General features: G+C 32.6%; 1 protein-coding gene across 4 annotated transcripts in view; it reads left to right on the plus strand.

Annotated features, from left to right (window-relative positions):
- Ascc3 (activating signal cointegrator 1 complex subunit 3) overlaps positions 1 to 17,015 on the plus strand; it is a 382,235-nt gene that overhangs the window by 207,257 nt on the left and 157,963 nt on the right. For all 4 annotated transcript variants that reach the window (XR_006848984.2, XM_046430755.2, XM_046430758.2 and 1 more), the window contains exons 15-17: positions 7,170 to 7,361; positions 7,672 to 7,896; positions 13,630 to 13,749. Coding sequence is in view for 3 of the 4 variants with exons in the window: in XM_046430755.2 (XP_046286711.1) it covers positions 7,170 to 7,361; positions 7,672 to 7,896; positions 13,630 to 13,749 (537 nt within the window). In the remaining variant the exon portion in view is untranslated. The remainder of the gene's footprint in view (positions 1 to 7,169; positions 7,362 to 7,671; positions 7,897 to 13,629; positions 13,750 to 17,015) is intronic.

Below are 17,015 nucleotides of genomic sequence, written 5' to 3' on the forward strand. Positions count from 1 at the left end.
GTTAAGTGTGTGGTTTTAACTTTTTGCATGTGCTTTTATTGCAAACACAACATATTTTAAAATTATTTGTTTATTAGTCTTTTTTTTTTTTTTACCAGTCTACAAATTATTCAATGCTCACACTTTGTCTTAAATTTCTTTGTATTCCTAGGATCTAGTATGTGATAAATGTGTGTTTCTATTTAAGTGACCTTTCCTTTGATTCTTTTTTTTTTTTGGCTCTTTGAGCTATTTATTTATTTTTATTTACAGTTTATGTTCAATGCAAATCAGTTCCATAACATGAGAAGTTACTATGAATCAAAGCATAAATACACTGACACAATATATAATCCAAATAGATGTACAGCATTCAGGTATGAAGCAAAGGGGCGTGTTCATTCACACACAGTAGCTTTAGATCTGTTTGATCTGGTTGTTCCTGTGTAGGTTTCGAATGATGAGAAAAAGTGATTTGGGTTATCAAGACTACAGTGGCCATATTAGATACTGGAACATTTAAGCATCAATATGTGTCCATGCAAACAAAAGATTTCAGGGAGTATAAATTTTTCAAAAGGTTTCTATGTATCAACGCAGTTGTAAAAGATTAGAGGATCAAGACTGCTTTTAAGCGTAAGATCAGGTTCTAACTACTTAAAAATAGTGACTGATAACAGAAAGTGTTCTAAACGTGGCTATTCTGATCCAAAGTTTTTTTTTTTTTTTAAAAGGTATTTACAGAAAAAATATAAAAGTTTTTGTGAATTTAATATGCACTTCTCAAATGCTGATTTATAAATTTGGCTTCTTCACATAGTTGCCTTTCTAATTTCAAGATTTGCCATTCTACCTTCAAAGCTGACCATTTTAATTGTGAAAGGTATTCAACGAATGCAGAAATAAAAAGCAGCATTTTGAAATTAGTTGAGGTCAATGCAGTTCTACTCTTTGGAATCAGTTTAGCTAAAGGAATCTGGCACTCTTGTTGAATGAAAACAGGAGATGGAAGATACCTACCATTTGACTTTGTGAGGATAAGCAAGACTTACTCATGAGGCGTGGATTTGAGGTGAATTCCAATCTATCATTGCCCTGGCACATGTCAATTACTACATAAAAGTCCAAACATAATGTCAAAACCAAAAACCACAGAGGAAAGAGTTCAATTCCAAAAGGAACAGAAATAGTTTAACAATTTGAAACTTTATCTAGAATATATAAGCATTAAATTAGCACTGCTGAAACGATACATTGAGGATTTACAGTAACACCTGGAAGTTCCCTCTATTGTACATATAAATAGAATCATGGAAGCTTTTTATATTACCTGTTTTATGGCCTTATAGGTTTCATGAACCAAATGAAAACTGAAGTCTCCATTCCACATTCCATCCTTTATGTCTAGATAAAATCTATTCTTGTTTTCAAGGTAGAGTCTTAAGTGTCCATATTTCTTATGCCTCATTCAGGAAATCGTGTCTCAATTTTGGATGATGTCTCTTTTTGTCTTGTATGTGAAACTCCAGCAGATTTAATATTGGCATTCATCACTTATGAAACCCTTCACATGTCCTTCAAACCAATCAATTTGGAATTCTCAACATTTTCTATGTCAATAAAATCAGGTGCGGAATTGGTAGATTTGATGCAGACCTGCTTCTTCCTTGACACACTGGACGTCTAGTTGCTATTTCAGATTGGATTTAGAAGATGGGGAAGTAGATATGTTTCTTGGCCTGCCTGAGTCTCTAACATTGTAGAGATGTAGAAGAGAGAGCAAGATCACAAGAAGACTGGCTGTTGACTGCAGGGCACTGCCACCTATGTTGGGTGTAGCATTAGTTGAACTGGGAGCAGGAGAAGTACTCTGTGAGGAGTTACTTGAAAGTGTCATAACAGCTGTTTGGTTTGAATAAATCTTGGTGGGTAGGAGCAGTGCCAGAAGCAGCAGCCCCAGCTCCAGACTGGCCACTATGGCTCTGCCCATGTCTGCTCTGTCGGTGCACTGTCTCCCTAGATGCTAGATTCGAGGAGATAGGGTGGCTCCAGAAGTGTGCAGGCAAGGTCTCCTTTGATTCTTTAAAGTGCATTTTTTCCTTAGTCACTTTTGTGTTTATTATGAAGTACTTTTTCTTCTTTTTTTTTAATTTTTTATTGTTGGTTATTCAAAACATTACGTAGTTCTTGATATATCATATTTCACCCTTTGATTCAAGTGGGTTATGAACTCCCATTTTTACCCCATATACAGATTGCAGAATCACATCAGTTACACATCCATTGATTTACATATTGCCATACTAGTGTCTGTTGTGTTCTGCTGCCTTTCCTATCCTCTACTATCCCCCCTCCCCTCCCCTCCCCTCCCCTCTTCTCTCTCTGCCCCCTCTACTGTCATTCATTTGTCCCCCTTGTATTATTTTTCCCTTTCCCCTCACTTCCTCTTGTATGTACTTTTGCATAACCCTGAGGGTCTCCTTCCATTTCCATGCAATTTCCCTTCTCTCTCCCTTTCCCTCCCACCTCTCATCCCTGTTTAATGTTAATCTTCTTCTCATGCTCTTCCTCCCTACTCTGTGCTTAGTTACTCTCCTTATATCAAAGAAGACATTTGGCATTTGTTTTTTAGGGATTGGCTAGCTTCACTTAGCATAATCTGCTCTAATGCCATCCATTTCCCTGCAAATTCTATGATTTTTGTCATTTTTTAATGCAGAGTAATACTCCATTGTGTATAAATGCCACATTTTTTTTATCCATTCGTCTATTGAAGGGCATCTAGGTTGGTTCCACAGTCTTGCTATTGTGAATTGTGCTGCTATGAACATCGATGTAGCAGTGTCCCTGTAGCATGCTCTTTTTAGGTCTTTAGGGAATAGACTGAGAAGGGGAATAGCTGGGTCAAATGGTGGCTCCATTCCCAGCTTTCCAAGAAATCTCCATACTGCTTTCCAAATTGGCCGCACCAATTTGCAGTCCCACCAGCAATGTACAAGTGTACCCTTTTCCCCACATCCTTGCCAGCACTTGTTCTTGTTTGACTTCATAATGGCTGCCAATCTTACTGGAGTGAGATGGTATCTTAGGGTGGTTTTGATTTGCATTTCTCTGCTAGAGATGGTGAGCATTTTTTCATGTACTTGTTGGTTGATTGTATGTCCTCCTCTGAGAAGTGTCTGTTCAGGTCCTTGGCCCATTTGTTGATTGGGTTGTTTGTTATTTTATTGTCTAATTTTTTGAGTTCTTTGTATACTCTGGATATTAGGGCTCTATCTGAAGTGTGAGGAATAAAGATTTGTTCCCAGGATGTAGGCTCCCTATTTACCTCTCTTATTGTTTCTTTTGCTGAGAAAAAACTTTTTAGTTTGAGTAAGTCCCATTTGTTGATTCTAGTTATTAACTTTTGTGCTATGGGTGTCCTATTGAGGAATTTGGAGCCCGACCCCACCGACTGTAGATCGTAGCCAACTTTTTCTTCTATCAGACGGCGCGTCTCTGATTTGATATCAAGCTCCTTGATCCATTTTGAATTAACTTTTGTGCATGGCGAGAGAAAGGGATTCAGTTTCATTTTGTTGCATATGGATTTCCAGTTTTCCCAGCACCATTTGTTGAAGATGCTATCCTTCCTCCATTGCATGCTTTTAGCCCCTTTATCAAATATAAGATAGTTGTAATACTTTTTCTTAAGAATGTAAATAATTTAATGCAGTAATGAATATGAGGCTGCTTAGCTGAAATAATCTCTTATAAGGTCAATCAAATTATATGGTGGTATTGTGCATAGATGGATCAAAATATTACCACAGAAATCTTCCTATAAAAACTGATCCTTGGGGCTGGGACTGGGGTCCTCAGTAGCATACTTGCCTGGCATATGTGAAGCACTGGGTTCAATTCTCAGCACTGCATATAAATAGATAAAATAAAAGTCTATAAACAACTATATATATATATATATATATATATATATATATATATATATATTTTTTTTAAAGACTGATTCTTAAACTTTTTTTGCATTAAACTAATTTGAGTTGGGTGCAGTGGCACGGCACATGCCTGCAATCCCAGCACCTTGGGAGGCTGAAACAGGAGGATCACAAGGTCAAAGCCACTCTCAGCAAAAGCTCCTGTCTCTAAATAAAATACAAAATATGGCTGGGGATGTGGCTCACTGGCCGAGTGCCCCTGAGTTCAATTCCCAGTACCCACCCAAAATAATGATGATAATAATAATTTGAGGAGGTTATATATATGTACATTCAAGGACATGGAAAGATGTTTAATATTAAAACCGTGGTCTGATACTACCATACTCATTAGTATGGCTAAAATGAAAAATAATGACGTTGTCAAGTGCAGACAAACATTCGAAGTAACTGTAACTCTTGTTTTTTGCTGATATAATAAATTAGCCATTCTGGAAATGGTTTGCCAGTTTGTATAAAGTTAAACATAGCGTTTACCATATGACCCATCTGCTCCATTACTGGTAATTACATTTAAACATGAAAACACAGACACACACACACACACACACACACACATCTCAATGTTCATAGAGGTTCTATTTATAATTACCCAAACTGTAAACTATAAACTTACTCAATGTCATTCAGTGAGAGATTATATTATGAAACTGATATGCCCATTGATACTATTGAATATGATTTGGCATTAAAAAGGAATGAATTATTAATATGTTTGCAACAACTTGGATTACTCTTAAAAGGCATGAAGCTGAGTGAAAGAAACCTGTCCAAAAAGCATATATGCTGTTTAATTCAATATATAACACTATAACATTCTTGAAGTGACAGAACTTTAGGGATGAAGAACAGATCAGTGGCTACCACAGATTGTAGATAGGGAGGGCTTCTATAAATAAATGGTACAAAGGAGTTTTATATCTTGATAATGGTAGTAATTATACATATTGATACATATGTTATAATTCATAGAACTGTATGCCAAAAGTCGCTTTGCCAGATGATAATTTTTAAAATAAGATTTTTAAAAGTACATATCCTTGGACTTCTTCCCCAAAGATTGCAATTCATTTATACTGTGAGCTATGGCAGACCACATATGAAAAATTCAGATTCAAACATTAATAGTAAAAAACCTAGACCTGTTTTTAATTCTTTTGTCAATCAGGTCTCTGTTGAACTAATAAAAAAGAATGTCCAGAATAAGAATAGAGATAAGAGAAGTGTCTGTTAAGTTTCTCCTAGGTCCTCACAGAGACCAGAGGTGTATACCCATTGGGTTAAGTGTACAACCCTTGTGGTTGGAGTAGAAGGTACTGTGTGAACACATTCGCCTTCTGAGAAAATTCTTACTGCAGTTACATACTTCCAATGTTTAATTTTCTTCCTGTGCCTTGGTACCCCAGCAGTCTTCACCAAGTCCTATGTTAACTGGGGTTTATTCAAGGAATCGAGATATAATATAGCACATATATTATTAGTATATTTCAATACAGGATATTTAGACTTTACATGAAACAAACAGCAGTTCACCAATATGGCTTGTACAGAACATCTCCAAACATATTTTTTCTCTTTGAGCTCTATTCTTAAATATTAGAAATTAAATAGGTGAAGTGTCTTCTATCCCTTCCTTTGGCATCTAAAGGAGCTGTTATTTCTTAGTAAACACTCCACAACAGACTTTGTCCCAACATCTTTCCTTATTCATAAGAAGTGATTATAGGAATATTGACCATAAGAATATTGCTTGTCTGAAAAGATAAAGGCTGATTCAGTTAGTGTAATTGGTTGTAAAGTGTGTGATAAAATGATTTGTACAAGCTGACTATGTTGCACCAAAATAAAATAAGAATATGCCTCTTTTGAATTTGAAAGGGGATAGTCTGGATAGTCTTTGTTACATATGTGTGTATTTTGTTTTGAATTTAAGGCTTAAAATGTGCAAGTTGTTATTTATTTAGCTGGCCACTAGATGGTGTGGTTTGCTAAAAGTTTTACCCTTCCCTCAGCTTTAGAATTGAAACCAATTTCATGGAGTGCGAGCGATTTTCTTAGATCCTATCTTCGTAATTAATTAGTATAATTATCTTAGAAGTTTAAAATTGTAAGTAACCTGAGAGTTAGATAATCAGTGTAGCGTAATATGGACTAGAATCCCAGTCTTACTGAAATCTCACTCCCTGCTGATACAGTGTTTCTTACATAAAAGTATGGGGGAAAATGTTCTTAAAGCTCTTCAATTGTTGATAATGAGATTTTTTCAGAATAATAACTAGCACATAGCATGATACCCAAAAGAAGCTTTGTCTGTATAAACATTTTTTTAAATGTTTATCTGAAATTTTTAATTTTCCAAAAATGTGTTCTCTAGTATACAGTAAGTCTTTAATGAAATTTTTTTGGATCTTCTGCTATAGCACTTATACGTATTGCAGATAAGTGTACCAAATCCCATATCTGAGTTCAGACCAGGCCAAAGAACAGACACCATAAGTGAAATCAGTACACACAGCTAATTGTAAAGTTGAGGATCCAAGACAGGTGGTCAGTTCTATCCCATCAAAGCTCACCATAAACAAAGCTGTAGGTGAACAGTGTTGGGTTTATTGACTCATCACAGTGATCAAGACCATGGCGAGCATGGAAGCATCTCAGTAAAAGGAGCAAGTCTTCTAGGCAGTGGATCTGGAATAGAAAGTAGATGTGATTTGTCAAAAAAGAGATTTCAAGGCTGTGGTGGGTAGTGTAGGTAGGTGGGGTTAAATTATGGGAATTAAGTTTTTAGGCCCTTGTATTGTAAGGACTCCAGCCTTATAGGGAGTTGGGATACAGGTTTTTGCTTATTTTTAAAATAGTATTTTTGGAAGAATAATAAACAGGTTATACTGATTAATTGCAAGAAAGGACAGCTAGATAAAGGAGGCACTTGCTTTTTACTTCATTCCTTTTGAATTTTGTATCATGTTCTGGTATTACCTACTTTTAAGATAGATAACAAAACAAATGATTTTTGTATAAGATATACTAAGATTGTATATACTTATACTTAGATCTTATATACTAAGATTCAGTCACATCCTTGGATACTTAATTTTATGCTTTTGTTGATAAACTCTTTCAGCAGCTATGTTAAATAGAAACTGCTTTTAAATACTAAATAATGTTTTTATGTTTTGTTGATATCTACTCTAGGTGCAAAAGTCAAGAAATAAGCAAGTACGAGAGTTATTCCCAGATGGTTTTAGTATTCATCATGCAGGAATGCTTCGGCAGGACAGAAATTTAGTTGAAAACTTGTTTTCCAGTGGTCATATCAAAGTCCTAGTCTGTACAGCTACGTTAGCCTGGGGTGTCAATCTCCCTGCTCACGCTGTTATTATTAAGGTAGGAGCTTACCTTCTTTTGATACAAATTTGTGTGTGTGTTAAAACAAACCTATGGATTGATTTATTTAGAAAAATATTGTGATTTGGCTGTTTCTTTGACATTGAATGTTAATTTATATAAGGGAAAAAATATTTTCTCCAATAAAATTCAGTTTATATTGTAAAAATTTAACTATCACAGATGATGAAGGGATTAGTTAAAGTACACTTTCGAGATCTTACTGTATTTGCCCAATTTCAGTATGCAGCTCTTCAGGATTATATTTATGTGTACTTATGTAAATTTTTATTAACTTTTCCTTATCTAGGGAACACAAATATATGCTGCAAAAAGAGGCTCCTTTGTTGACCTTGGAATTTTAGATGTCATGCAGATATTTGGCCGAGCTGGACGACCACAATTTGACAAATTTGGGGAAGGAGTCATTATAACAACACATGATAAACTCAGCCATTACCTCACTCTGCTCACTCAACAAAACCCAATTGAGAGTCAGTTTCTGGAAAGTCTTGCAGATAACCTAAATGCAGAGGTAAGATCTGATCAGTCAAAAGTTGGGATAGAATCGTCAGCTTTAAGAATAACGATAAAGGTTCTGTTGGTTTTTACTTTGTAGTATTTAGGAATACAGATTATGCCATATAGTCATAAGACAAAAGAGGCTTGCGGGGGGGCGATATTGTTGATTAACTCACAGCAGTATAAATGTAGACAACAATACTGACAGGAATTCATTGTTAAATGACCATGCTTTCAATCTATGAGGTTTTGCTATAGATCAGAAATCCAATCTAAAGTTTACAAATCAGGGAAACAGAAATAGCAATAACTGATATTTTTAGTGCTCAATTGATGATTAATATTTGTATGAAGTTTTTCTAAGTTTTATGAAGCTTTCTTGTCTTTATTAGGTCATTTGATTAACTTTGTTATGTAAAATGTGATTGCCTAAATTGAGCAAGAGTATAATCTTTTATTTCAGATGTGTGTGTGCAGGCATGTGGGAGTGTGTGGGGGGAGACTTTAATAATAGGATTTAAATAATGGACCCGGAAAGCATAGGTAACATCTCAACTGGTAAAAAAAATAAACATTTTACAATTTAGAGTATATATATCAAACTTTCAAATGAATGTTCAAAGTTCAGTGCAATGTTTTCATGACATTTTTAATGACTGCACAAGTATTCAACACCTTCCTACCTCAGTATCCTTTTTTTTAAAGTTAACTCAAATAATATAGGTAATTTAGGTAAGATGTAAATATTGAATAAATGAATGAAATATTCACAATCATATTCACAATCAAATATTACTTATTGTGTGCAAGTCTATATGGAGTACTTCTTAAACAGCTTATAGAAATTCTATTCGGGTTATTTAGAAGACTCTTTATAGAGAATGAAAGACACACTCTACATTATGTAGTTCTTCTGTTAAGAAACATATAGTCCAAAAGGAGAAAAAAAAGACATGGAAAGAAAATGACAACTTCCATAGAAGTACTTGGTAGAAGGAGAAAATATGTTTGACCTGGGGCTATCGAAAAAGGCTCTTTTCAGGATGATAGTAAACTTAGTCTGAGTTCAGAGGATAGATAAGTTTTGGAAAATAAGTTTGAAAGTAAGAAAAAAAGCATGAAGAGCACTGGTTTACCTTAATAAAATTACAGGACAACAAAAAGAGATTAGAAAATAAAATTTGACTCCAAAGAAAATATTATCATAGCTCAATTTTGGTCCTCATTGCCTACCCTGATTGCATGGTGTAAGTAATTAGGTCTGGGCCAATAGTGTTTATAATGGGATAAAATCTATTACTGTAAAGTGATGGTAATAGTAGCATAGGCTAGAGACTGCTGGGTGCTTCATGTACAGTCTCTTATTCTGTCAGACCTGCTAAGTAAATATTATCCTCAGAGAGATGTGTAACTGCCCAAGGTCACTAAGGTATAATTTTTAGAACTAATATTCAAACTGAGGTCTATTTAGCTCTAAACAAGATCTTTTTATTGTTGCTTAAGACTTCTGTAATCTTATTAAAAATGTAATAAGTTAAAAAAAATACATTACCCTACATTAGGATTCTCCCTTCTTTTCTTCTAAAACCTGAACTAAACATGTTCCAAAATGGTAGCCATAATTTCTCTTACATTTACAGTAAAAAAGAAAAAATAATCCTATTTTTCTAAAATTTTGCTTAAAGAGCATGTCGAGGAATACTAAATCTTAGCCAACCTAGAATTAGTTCTTGATAGTTTTTGTAAGTGGTAGTCACAATGTGTTGATGTTATTATGCAGAAGACACAAAGTAAGTAAAACAATGCTCTTGTCCTCAGGGAACTCTTTCCTGGGGACAAAAAAGTAGCACCAGTGAAACTGTTTGATCTAGCCCTGCGTATAAAAATAGCCCTTAAGTTCATCTCATATTAATTAAAGTACTTGCTAGAAATGTCATTTTCAGAAATGTCAACACACTCTGAGCACAATTCCATTTAGTGATATAAAGGGCATTTAAATAATGAAACATATAGATTGAAATTTTTAGTTACTATAATGAAGTATAGCCATTGCTAAATTTGCTCATATCTTGGTTTACTGGAAGAGCTCCCTGTTAACAGTAAATTTTCCTGTTAATGAAACAAACTCCTTTAAATTATAGTTGAATGTGAAATTAAACTTAGTCATCTGTACACATCAAGTGTGAAATTGGTTTATAACATAAATCTGTGCTGCATTCTTAATGGATTTGTAAGTCCTTAGACTGCAAAAAATCTTCGCAAGACTCTAAAATATCACTAATCAACATAAAGGCTATGTTAGGATAGTAATGTTGCCTTTATTAATATATTTGATTTCATGAATATCAATTTTGACCATGAATTTAGAAAAACTGGAGAAAATATTTTATGAAGTATAATTTAATGCAAACATTTTATGAGACATCTTTGCTGATTGATGCCTAATGGGGCTAGCTCCATAATGCTAAAGTTGAGAAGTAACAAATCCCTTTCCTATAAAGAGCCACTTAACTTTGCACTGTGAGAAACACTGATATATGTGTTTCAGGCTAATTAAAATGTATTCATGTTGCTCAGTGTATATTCTGTTCTAATCCCTATATTCCATACTTTATAACTTTGTTAATTATTCTATATCCTAACATATACATTCTTTGTGTACACAGAGTTCTTGTCTCTTCAGGATGTTGTACATATACTGGCTCTTGAGTTAAAACCTCCACAGTCTGACTACCCTTCCTACTTCCATTACTCCTCAACATAGGCCTTCTGCCCTAGGAAGCTATTACTCTACTCACTTCACTTAGAAAGGCCCAATTTTCTTTTTTATGAAATATAGATGCTCTCATTGTGAAAATTCAATAAGTGCCTGTTCCAAGTTGGTAGGCAATATAGTATCACTATTTTCTGATAATCCCTTCATATGTAGCCCTACTTAAGCAGTTCATATATAGATATAAATACATATATGTATCTATATATACATACATGCTCATGATTATATTTGCTTATTTAGTTTCTAAAAACTATATAAAGTTGATAGAAACCATATGAATGGTTTTAACTAGTTTTTTAAAACACACATATAGTAAAAATAAATAAGGTAACCTTAAAGACTAAAGTTTAAATAGATAAATATGAAGTGACACTTGAGTCTGATTTCTGAATTACCAAATTTGGAGTGGATTTTATTTTTGTTAAAGAAGAATAAAGGTTATTACACTATACACTAATGCCACTTTTACATGTTATATTTTTGAGAATCTGGTATGTGCTAGACTCTGTGGGTGTTGGGCTTCTATTTGTCATCTTAATTACTTATACATGCCTCACCTCCATGACTAGAGAAGTGAGGTCAGGGACCATACTATTTGTTACCATATACATTGTACCTTAAATAATATACAGGCTTTTTAGTGGCTTGTTAGGATTATGGAGATAAATGAATAAATTTCAAAAAGAGGGAGTATGGAAAAAATACAAGTTTTATGAAAGGCTCCTGTATCAGATAGCCACTAGGGGACAGCAAATATTTTCAAGAAAATTTTTATTTTTGTCACTAGGTGGCATTCAAGGATTAGTCTCAAAATAAGGTATACCTTTACATTTATTTTTCTGGATAATCTCTTCCCTTTTAATGAATTATTAGAAGATTTCCATTACATGATCTAATTTTTGATACCTACTTTCTCTTTTAATGTTATAACTAATAGCAATAGGTAATTATTAATGTTTATTTGATAAGTCTGATTTTTAAATTGTCCTTTATAAAATTTTTGTCTCTTGAGATTTGTATAGTATTTTAAAAGAGCATCATAAGGTCAAAAGGGAATGAATATAGGTTGTTATTTTAAAGTAATAACATAAAGTAATAAGGGAATATAGGTCACTATAAAAGAATATATGGGTTATATGACAATACAGTTTTGACTTGCAAATAATGAAATCAGAAATAGGGTGAGACTGTCAGCTATTTATCCGTATCATGAAACTAGTTTTATTTACCTAAGCAGACTGGAAAAACTGTTTAAACATCCTACACAACTCTCTTATTGGCTTAATTTTAATTCTTACTGCTTTTCATTTTCTGAAAAGCCTTACAGTTTAGATTTAGGAAATGTACTTATTTACCTATAGTATGGATGGCTTGGTTATTTTTAAGTAAACTAGTGGAAATTTAGAAGTAAATAGGCAGAATCTTCTTACATATTTTTACTTTTGGTTGTCCCACTTTTTAAATAACAAATACTATGATGTAATATTATAGTGAAAATTATACGCTGCTGTATCTCATCTTCAATTTACTCAAGATAGCTAAATGTACACTTTTTTGTTGTTGTATTTTGTTTTGTTTGGTGCTCGGGATTGAACCTAGGACCTTCTGCATGCTAATCATGTACTGTACCACTCCCAGTCCATCTACATTTTTATTTCATAAAAAAAGTTATATAGAATTAAAAATTATAGGGATTAAATCAAACATGAAGATTTTTATTTTCTTCAATATTAGTACAAAAAGTGGCAGCATTTGTTTTCCTCCCCCCCCCCCTCCTGTGAGTGAAAAAAACGGTTCAGGAACAAATTTATAGCTGTCAAGTTTCACAACTTTGGTTAATTGTTAAAGTAAAAAGGGTACTTTAAGTAAAAGCAGAATTACTTCCTATAAATCCCTTGCTTAAGGAACTATTTTAAGAATACATCTCATTAAAATTCTGCATTAATATCCTTATCTAATCATTTCTTTCTCTTTATTACACAGATCTTATATTTATTGTTGTGTTCTAAATTATTAACCTTTGGTTTTATTTAGTAAATATATCACAAATCACTTCAAATGCTATATTAAACATTATATTTCCTTTCTGAATATAATCTAAACAATCATCCAATGATTACTTTGGTTCAAATGTTTAATTATCATATTTTCCCTTTGCTTGTTTAAGTTTACCAATTAAAAAAAACACCCTATTCTTGTATGATTTTGAAAGCATAAATATTAATATGTCTAAATACCAATAAATTTGCTTTGTTTTGTGCAGAAATAATTGCATTTTCCATTATATGCATATTGTATGTTTATACTGGCAGTCCTCTAAATGAGTATCTCTAAAGGTAAAAACTACCATTGTACCTTCTATGATTTTATTGATGACAGTGCACAGAATCAGGATAAAGATCGACAGAATTAATAATATTTCATTTTTTTTAATAATGTTGAGTTTTATTTTTGAATCTTTATTCATTTTATTTATTTTTTTATGTGGTGCTGCGGGTTAAGTCCAGTACCTCACATGTGCTTAGACAAGTACTCTACCTATAACCCCAGTCCCATATTTTGTTATTTTTATTCTGGTACACTTACATTAAAACATATTCAGTTGTTTTATTATATAAAATGAAACTAAAACAAAATGGATACAGAATATGAAAAAGAATTAACAAATGTCAAAAATGTCCTTAATGCTATGTAGAATTAAAATCCATACAGGGAAAAATAATCAAATGTCATCATTGAGTAAGTTCAGTTTGGGAAGATAGCATTTCCAATGTATTATTCTCAATGAAATAAAGAGGACTGCTGTTTTCGTTAACTGAGAAGTCATTTCAATGATTGTGCTTACCTTCTTTAAATGTAGCATAATGTTCTATTTTGAAAACTTAATTTCTGGCAGAATGGCCTTTGCTGTAATGTTTATGTTTGACTTTAATGCATTACTTTAATTTCTGTTGTATTTTTGATTTGCAGATTGCTCTGGGAACAGTCACAAACGTGGAAGAAGCAGTGAAGTGGATAAGTTACACTTACCTTTATGTACGGATGAGAGCAAATCCATTAGTGTATGGCATTAGTCACAAAGCTTATCAGGTAGAAAACTCAAACTCATTTATTAAAAAAAAAAAAAAAAAAACACCTCAAACCTTCTTTTTGGTTCTGTAATCCTTTCATGATGTGAGGATAAATATTTGCTACTGTTGCCTCATCTGAAAAGAGTTATGGACCTACAAGAAAAATAAAGAGCCTTAATCGTTTTTTAAAATACACTAAAGAAAATTAAATTGGTTCCTTGTAATTATTTTGCTTTATTTGAATCTCTTTTCCCATTAATAATGTTGATATTTGTATCATTCTATTTTTCAGGTATATTTCTGTTAGATGTTAATATTTCACCATGATTTTTTACTCTGATACATTTAGTTTTAGAAATAACCAGATATAAGGAAACATATAGACCATTTTTAAAAATAGGCTTGTTATATACAATCTACTCCTCCTGTCATGTCCCTTCTATGCCCTATAGTGAAATTAAAAGATAGCATTAATGCATTATTGTCTTAACAGTTTAAAGTTTGAAGTCAGTTTCATGATTCAATGTGTATGCATAGACAGAGAATTAGATACATGTGATAACAGGTCTTACTATGAGCTTTATAGTTGTGTGGTCCATGTGGCTTACAGATCTTGTCTTTTCTTTAGAACTATGCTTTATATACTGTAAATGCTTCCTAATTACAGATAAAATTCAATTGTAATGTAATAAAAACATTATTTCACCATCTTCATATGATATTTACCTCTGTTAAGTCAAAATTATTAAAGAGGTTGAGTCTAGCTCAAAATTATAGTTTTTCTCTATTTACCAATACACATACACACAAATATTGTATTGATAAATACACATACATGTGCATTGTGTGTGCGTGTGTTTGTGTTTGTGTGTGTGTGTGTGTATTGGTAAATGCTATGTATAAATATATGTGCATTTGTTATCAAAGCAATTGCCAAACTTTTGGGGTTTTTCTTTCATTTTTCCTTTTCTTGTGCAGTAGATTTTGCCATGGAAGAGTTGAAACTTAAGACTTAGGGGGAAAAAATTAAGAATAGTAGTAGCAACTAGTTCTGAAGCTGGTAATCTGAAATTCTTAGGTTTTTATACTTGGGTCTTCTTTACATAGAATTCCACTACTTTTCTGCTTCTCAGTTAAAATATGTGCTGATCTTCAAATGGATGTCCTATTTTATAAGCGATTTGTTCTGTTATAAAATATAACTGCATTATAATCTGATTTTATACATTTTTATATTTATTAATTTTTAACTGGTACTCTATAGACACACATAAAGGTGGGATTCACTGTGGGTTATTCATACATGTGCATAGCATAATTTGGTCAGTTTCTTCACTCAGTTCCTCCCTTTTCCATCCCTTCTCCCTTCCCTCTGTACCCTTTATCTACTCCACTCATCTCCTTTCTATTTTCATGGGACATTGCCCACCCCCTTTCCCTATTTTTTCAGTTCCTTAGTTAACTCTTGCTTCCACATATGAGATAAAACATAAGGCCATGACGTTTTGAGTCTGGCTTATTTCACTTAGCATGATGTTCTCCAGTTCCATCCATTTGCCAGCAAATGCCATAATTTCATTCTTCTTTATGTCTGAATAAAACTCCATTTTGTACATATACCATATTTTCTCCATTCATTCATATGTTGATGGGTACCTGAACTGGTTACATAACTTGACTATTGTGAATTGTGCTGCTGTGACTCAGCAATCCCAAAAGACCTTGCACTTTTTAAATAATGTGTCTCTAAATGTTCTCATCACAAATATGATCATTGTGAGAATAGTCAAAGGTACAATGAAAATTTTCTGAAGGACTAAAAATAAACAGGTACATGTATTTTCATGGGCTAAATATCCCTTGGAATAAGATAAACACATCAATTGATTTTTAAGTATTAGGTTAATATCAAAAGTTTTTTTGCAGTATAATGAAAACTTTAACATAGTTTTCTGGTATTTAAAAAAGAGGAATTTTGTTTCATTCCAGGATTCATAGTTTTACTGCCTTTACAGTTCTATGTCTTAACTTTTTCTTTAACTTATATGTTTTGATTTTGTTGCTCTGTAAATTTGTATCTATAGAATTCTTATAGACAAACACAAATCAAGTAGTTTGGACCTTGTATATCACCTTGTATATCACTTATAGCAAATATTTGCTGATAATACTCTTGATGCTGTGTTACTTATCTGCAGTTGGTTTCCTTTTGCCTCATTTTTCTGATTTTTAAAACTCTTTAAGCTGCCATAAAGATCTAAATTAAAACAAATGGCAGAAGTATTAACTCATTAGATTTCTAAGGAGTTTTACTACTTCTCCAACCCCCCATTAAAAGTCATATTTTACATTATTGCTCATAACAAGAGATTAATCTTCAAGACTTAGATGTGTATGGTTGTGCACTTGTACAGTATGGTTGTGCATGTATGTACATAGCAACAAGAATATTTGTTAGTATTTTGTATTAAATATCAATTTATACTTAGAAAAAAATTATAATAGTTTTAAAACTATATAAAAGTTCATTGTCAACTTCATTTTATTCTTTGTTTCTATTATTATTATAGACAAAATGGATTTTTCCACCAACAGTTGTGAAAATTACTAAAACAATAGAATTGTATTTTTAAGGGGATAACCATGCATTTATTTTTGTGTATTTTATCTTTGACAGGGGAAAGCATTCTTGCCATCATATCTCCAAATGACTGATAAAATAGAAGTATGGTTTGGTAATTTAAAGTGCCTATTTAAGTGTGGGAAGGAGAAGATGATGTTTTTTTTTTTCCTTATACCTGATTCCCTGTGTCTATAACCTTAAAGATTATAAGACCACGGAAGAATAATATTGGTATCTAAAGAGACTGAACAGATTGATAATTCTATTATCCAAAAGACTATGCGGATTGATAATTTTAACGAATTTTAAAGCTTTCTTTATTTAATCAAATAAAATCTTTTCTAGTTGTTTCTTAAATGTATAGAATGTACTTCAGAAATTATAATTGAAAAATCTCTGATCAGCAGCTTCAATACTGGGTATATACCCAAAGGAAATGAAATCAGTATGTTGAAGAATATCTGTACTCCTGTGTTCATTGCAGCACTATCCATATTTACAAAGAAATGGAAACAGCCTAAGTGTTCATCAGCTTATGAATGGATAAAGAAAAATCTAATACCTATATACAAATGGTGCATTATTCAGCTATAAAATAAGACTGATATATTGTCTTTGCAGTAACAGGGATGGAACTGGATATCGTTATGTTAAGTGAAATA

This window comes from Marmota monax, unplaced genomic scaffold, assembly GCF_021218885.2.
Source record: "Marmota monax isolate L192 unplaced genomic scaffold, Marmota_monax_Labrador192_F-V1.1 WCK01_AAM20220418_F8-fsc00013, whole genome shotgun sequence".
Taxonomy (NCBI): Eukaryota; Metazoa; Chordata; class Mammalia; order Rodentia; family Sciuridae; genus Marmota; species Marmota monax.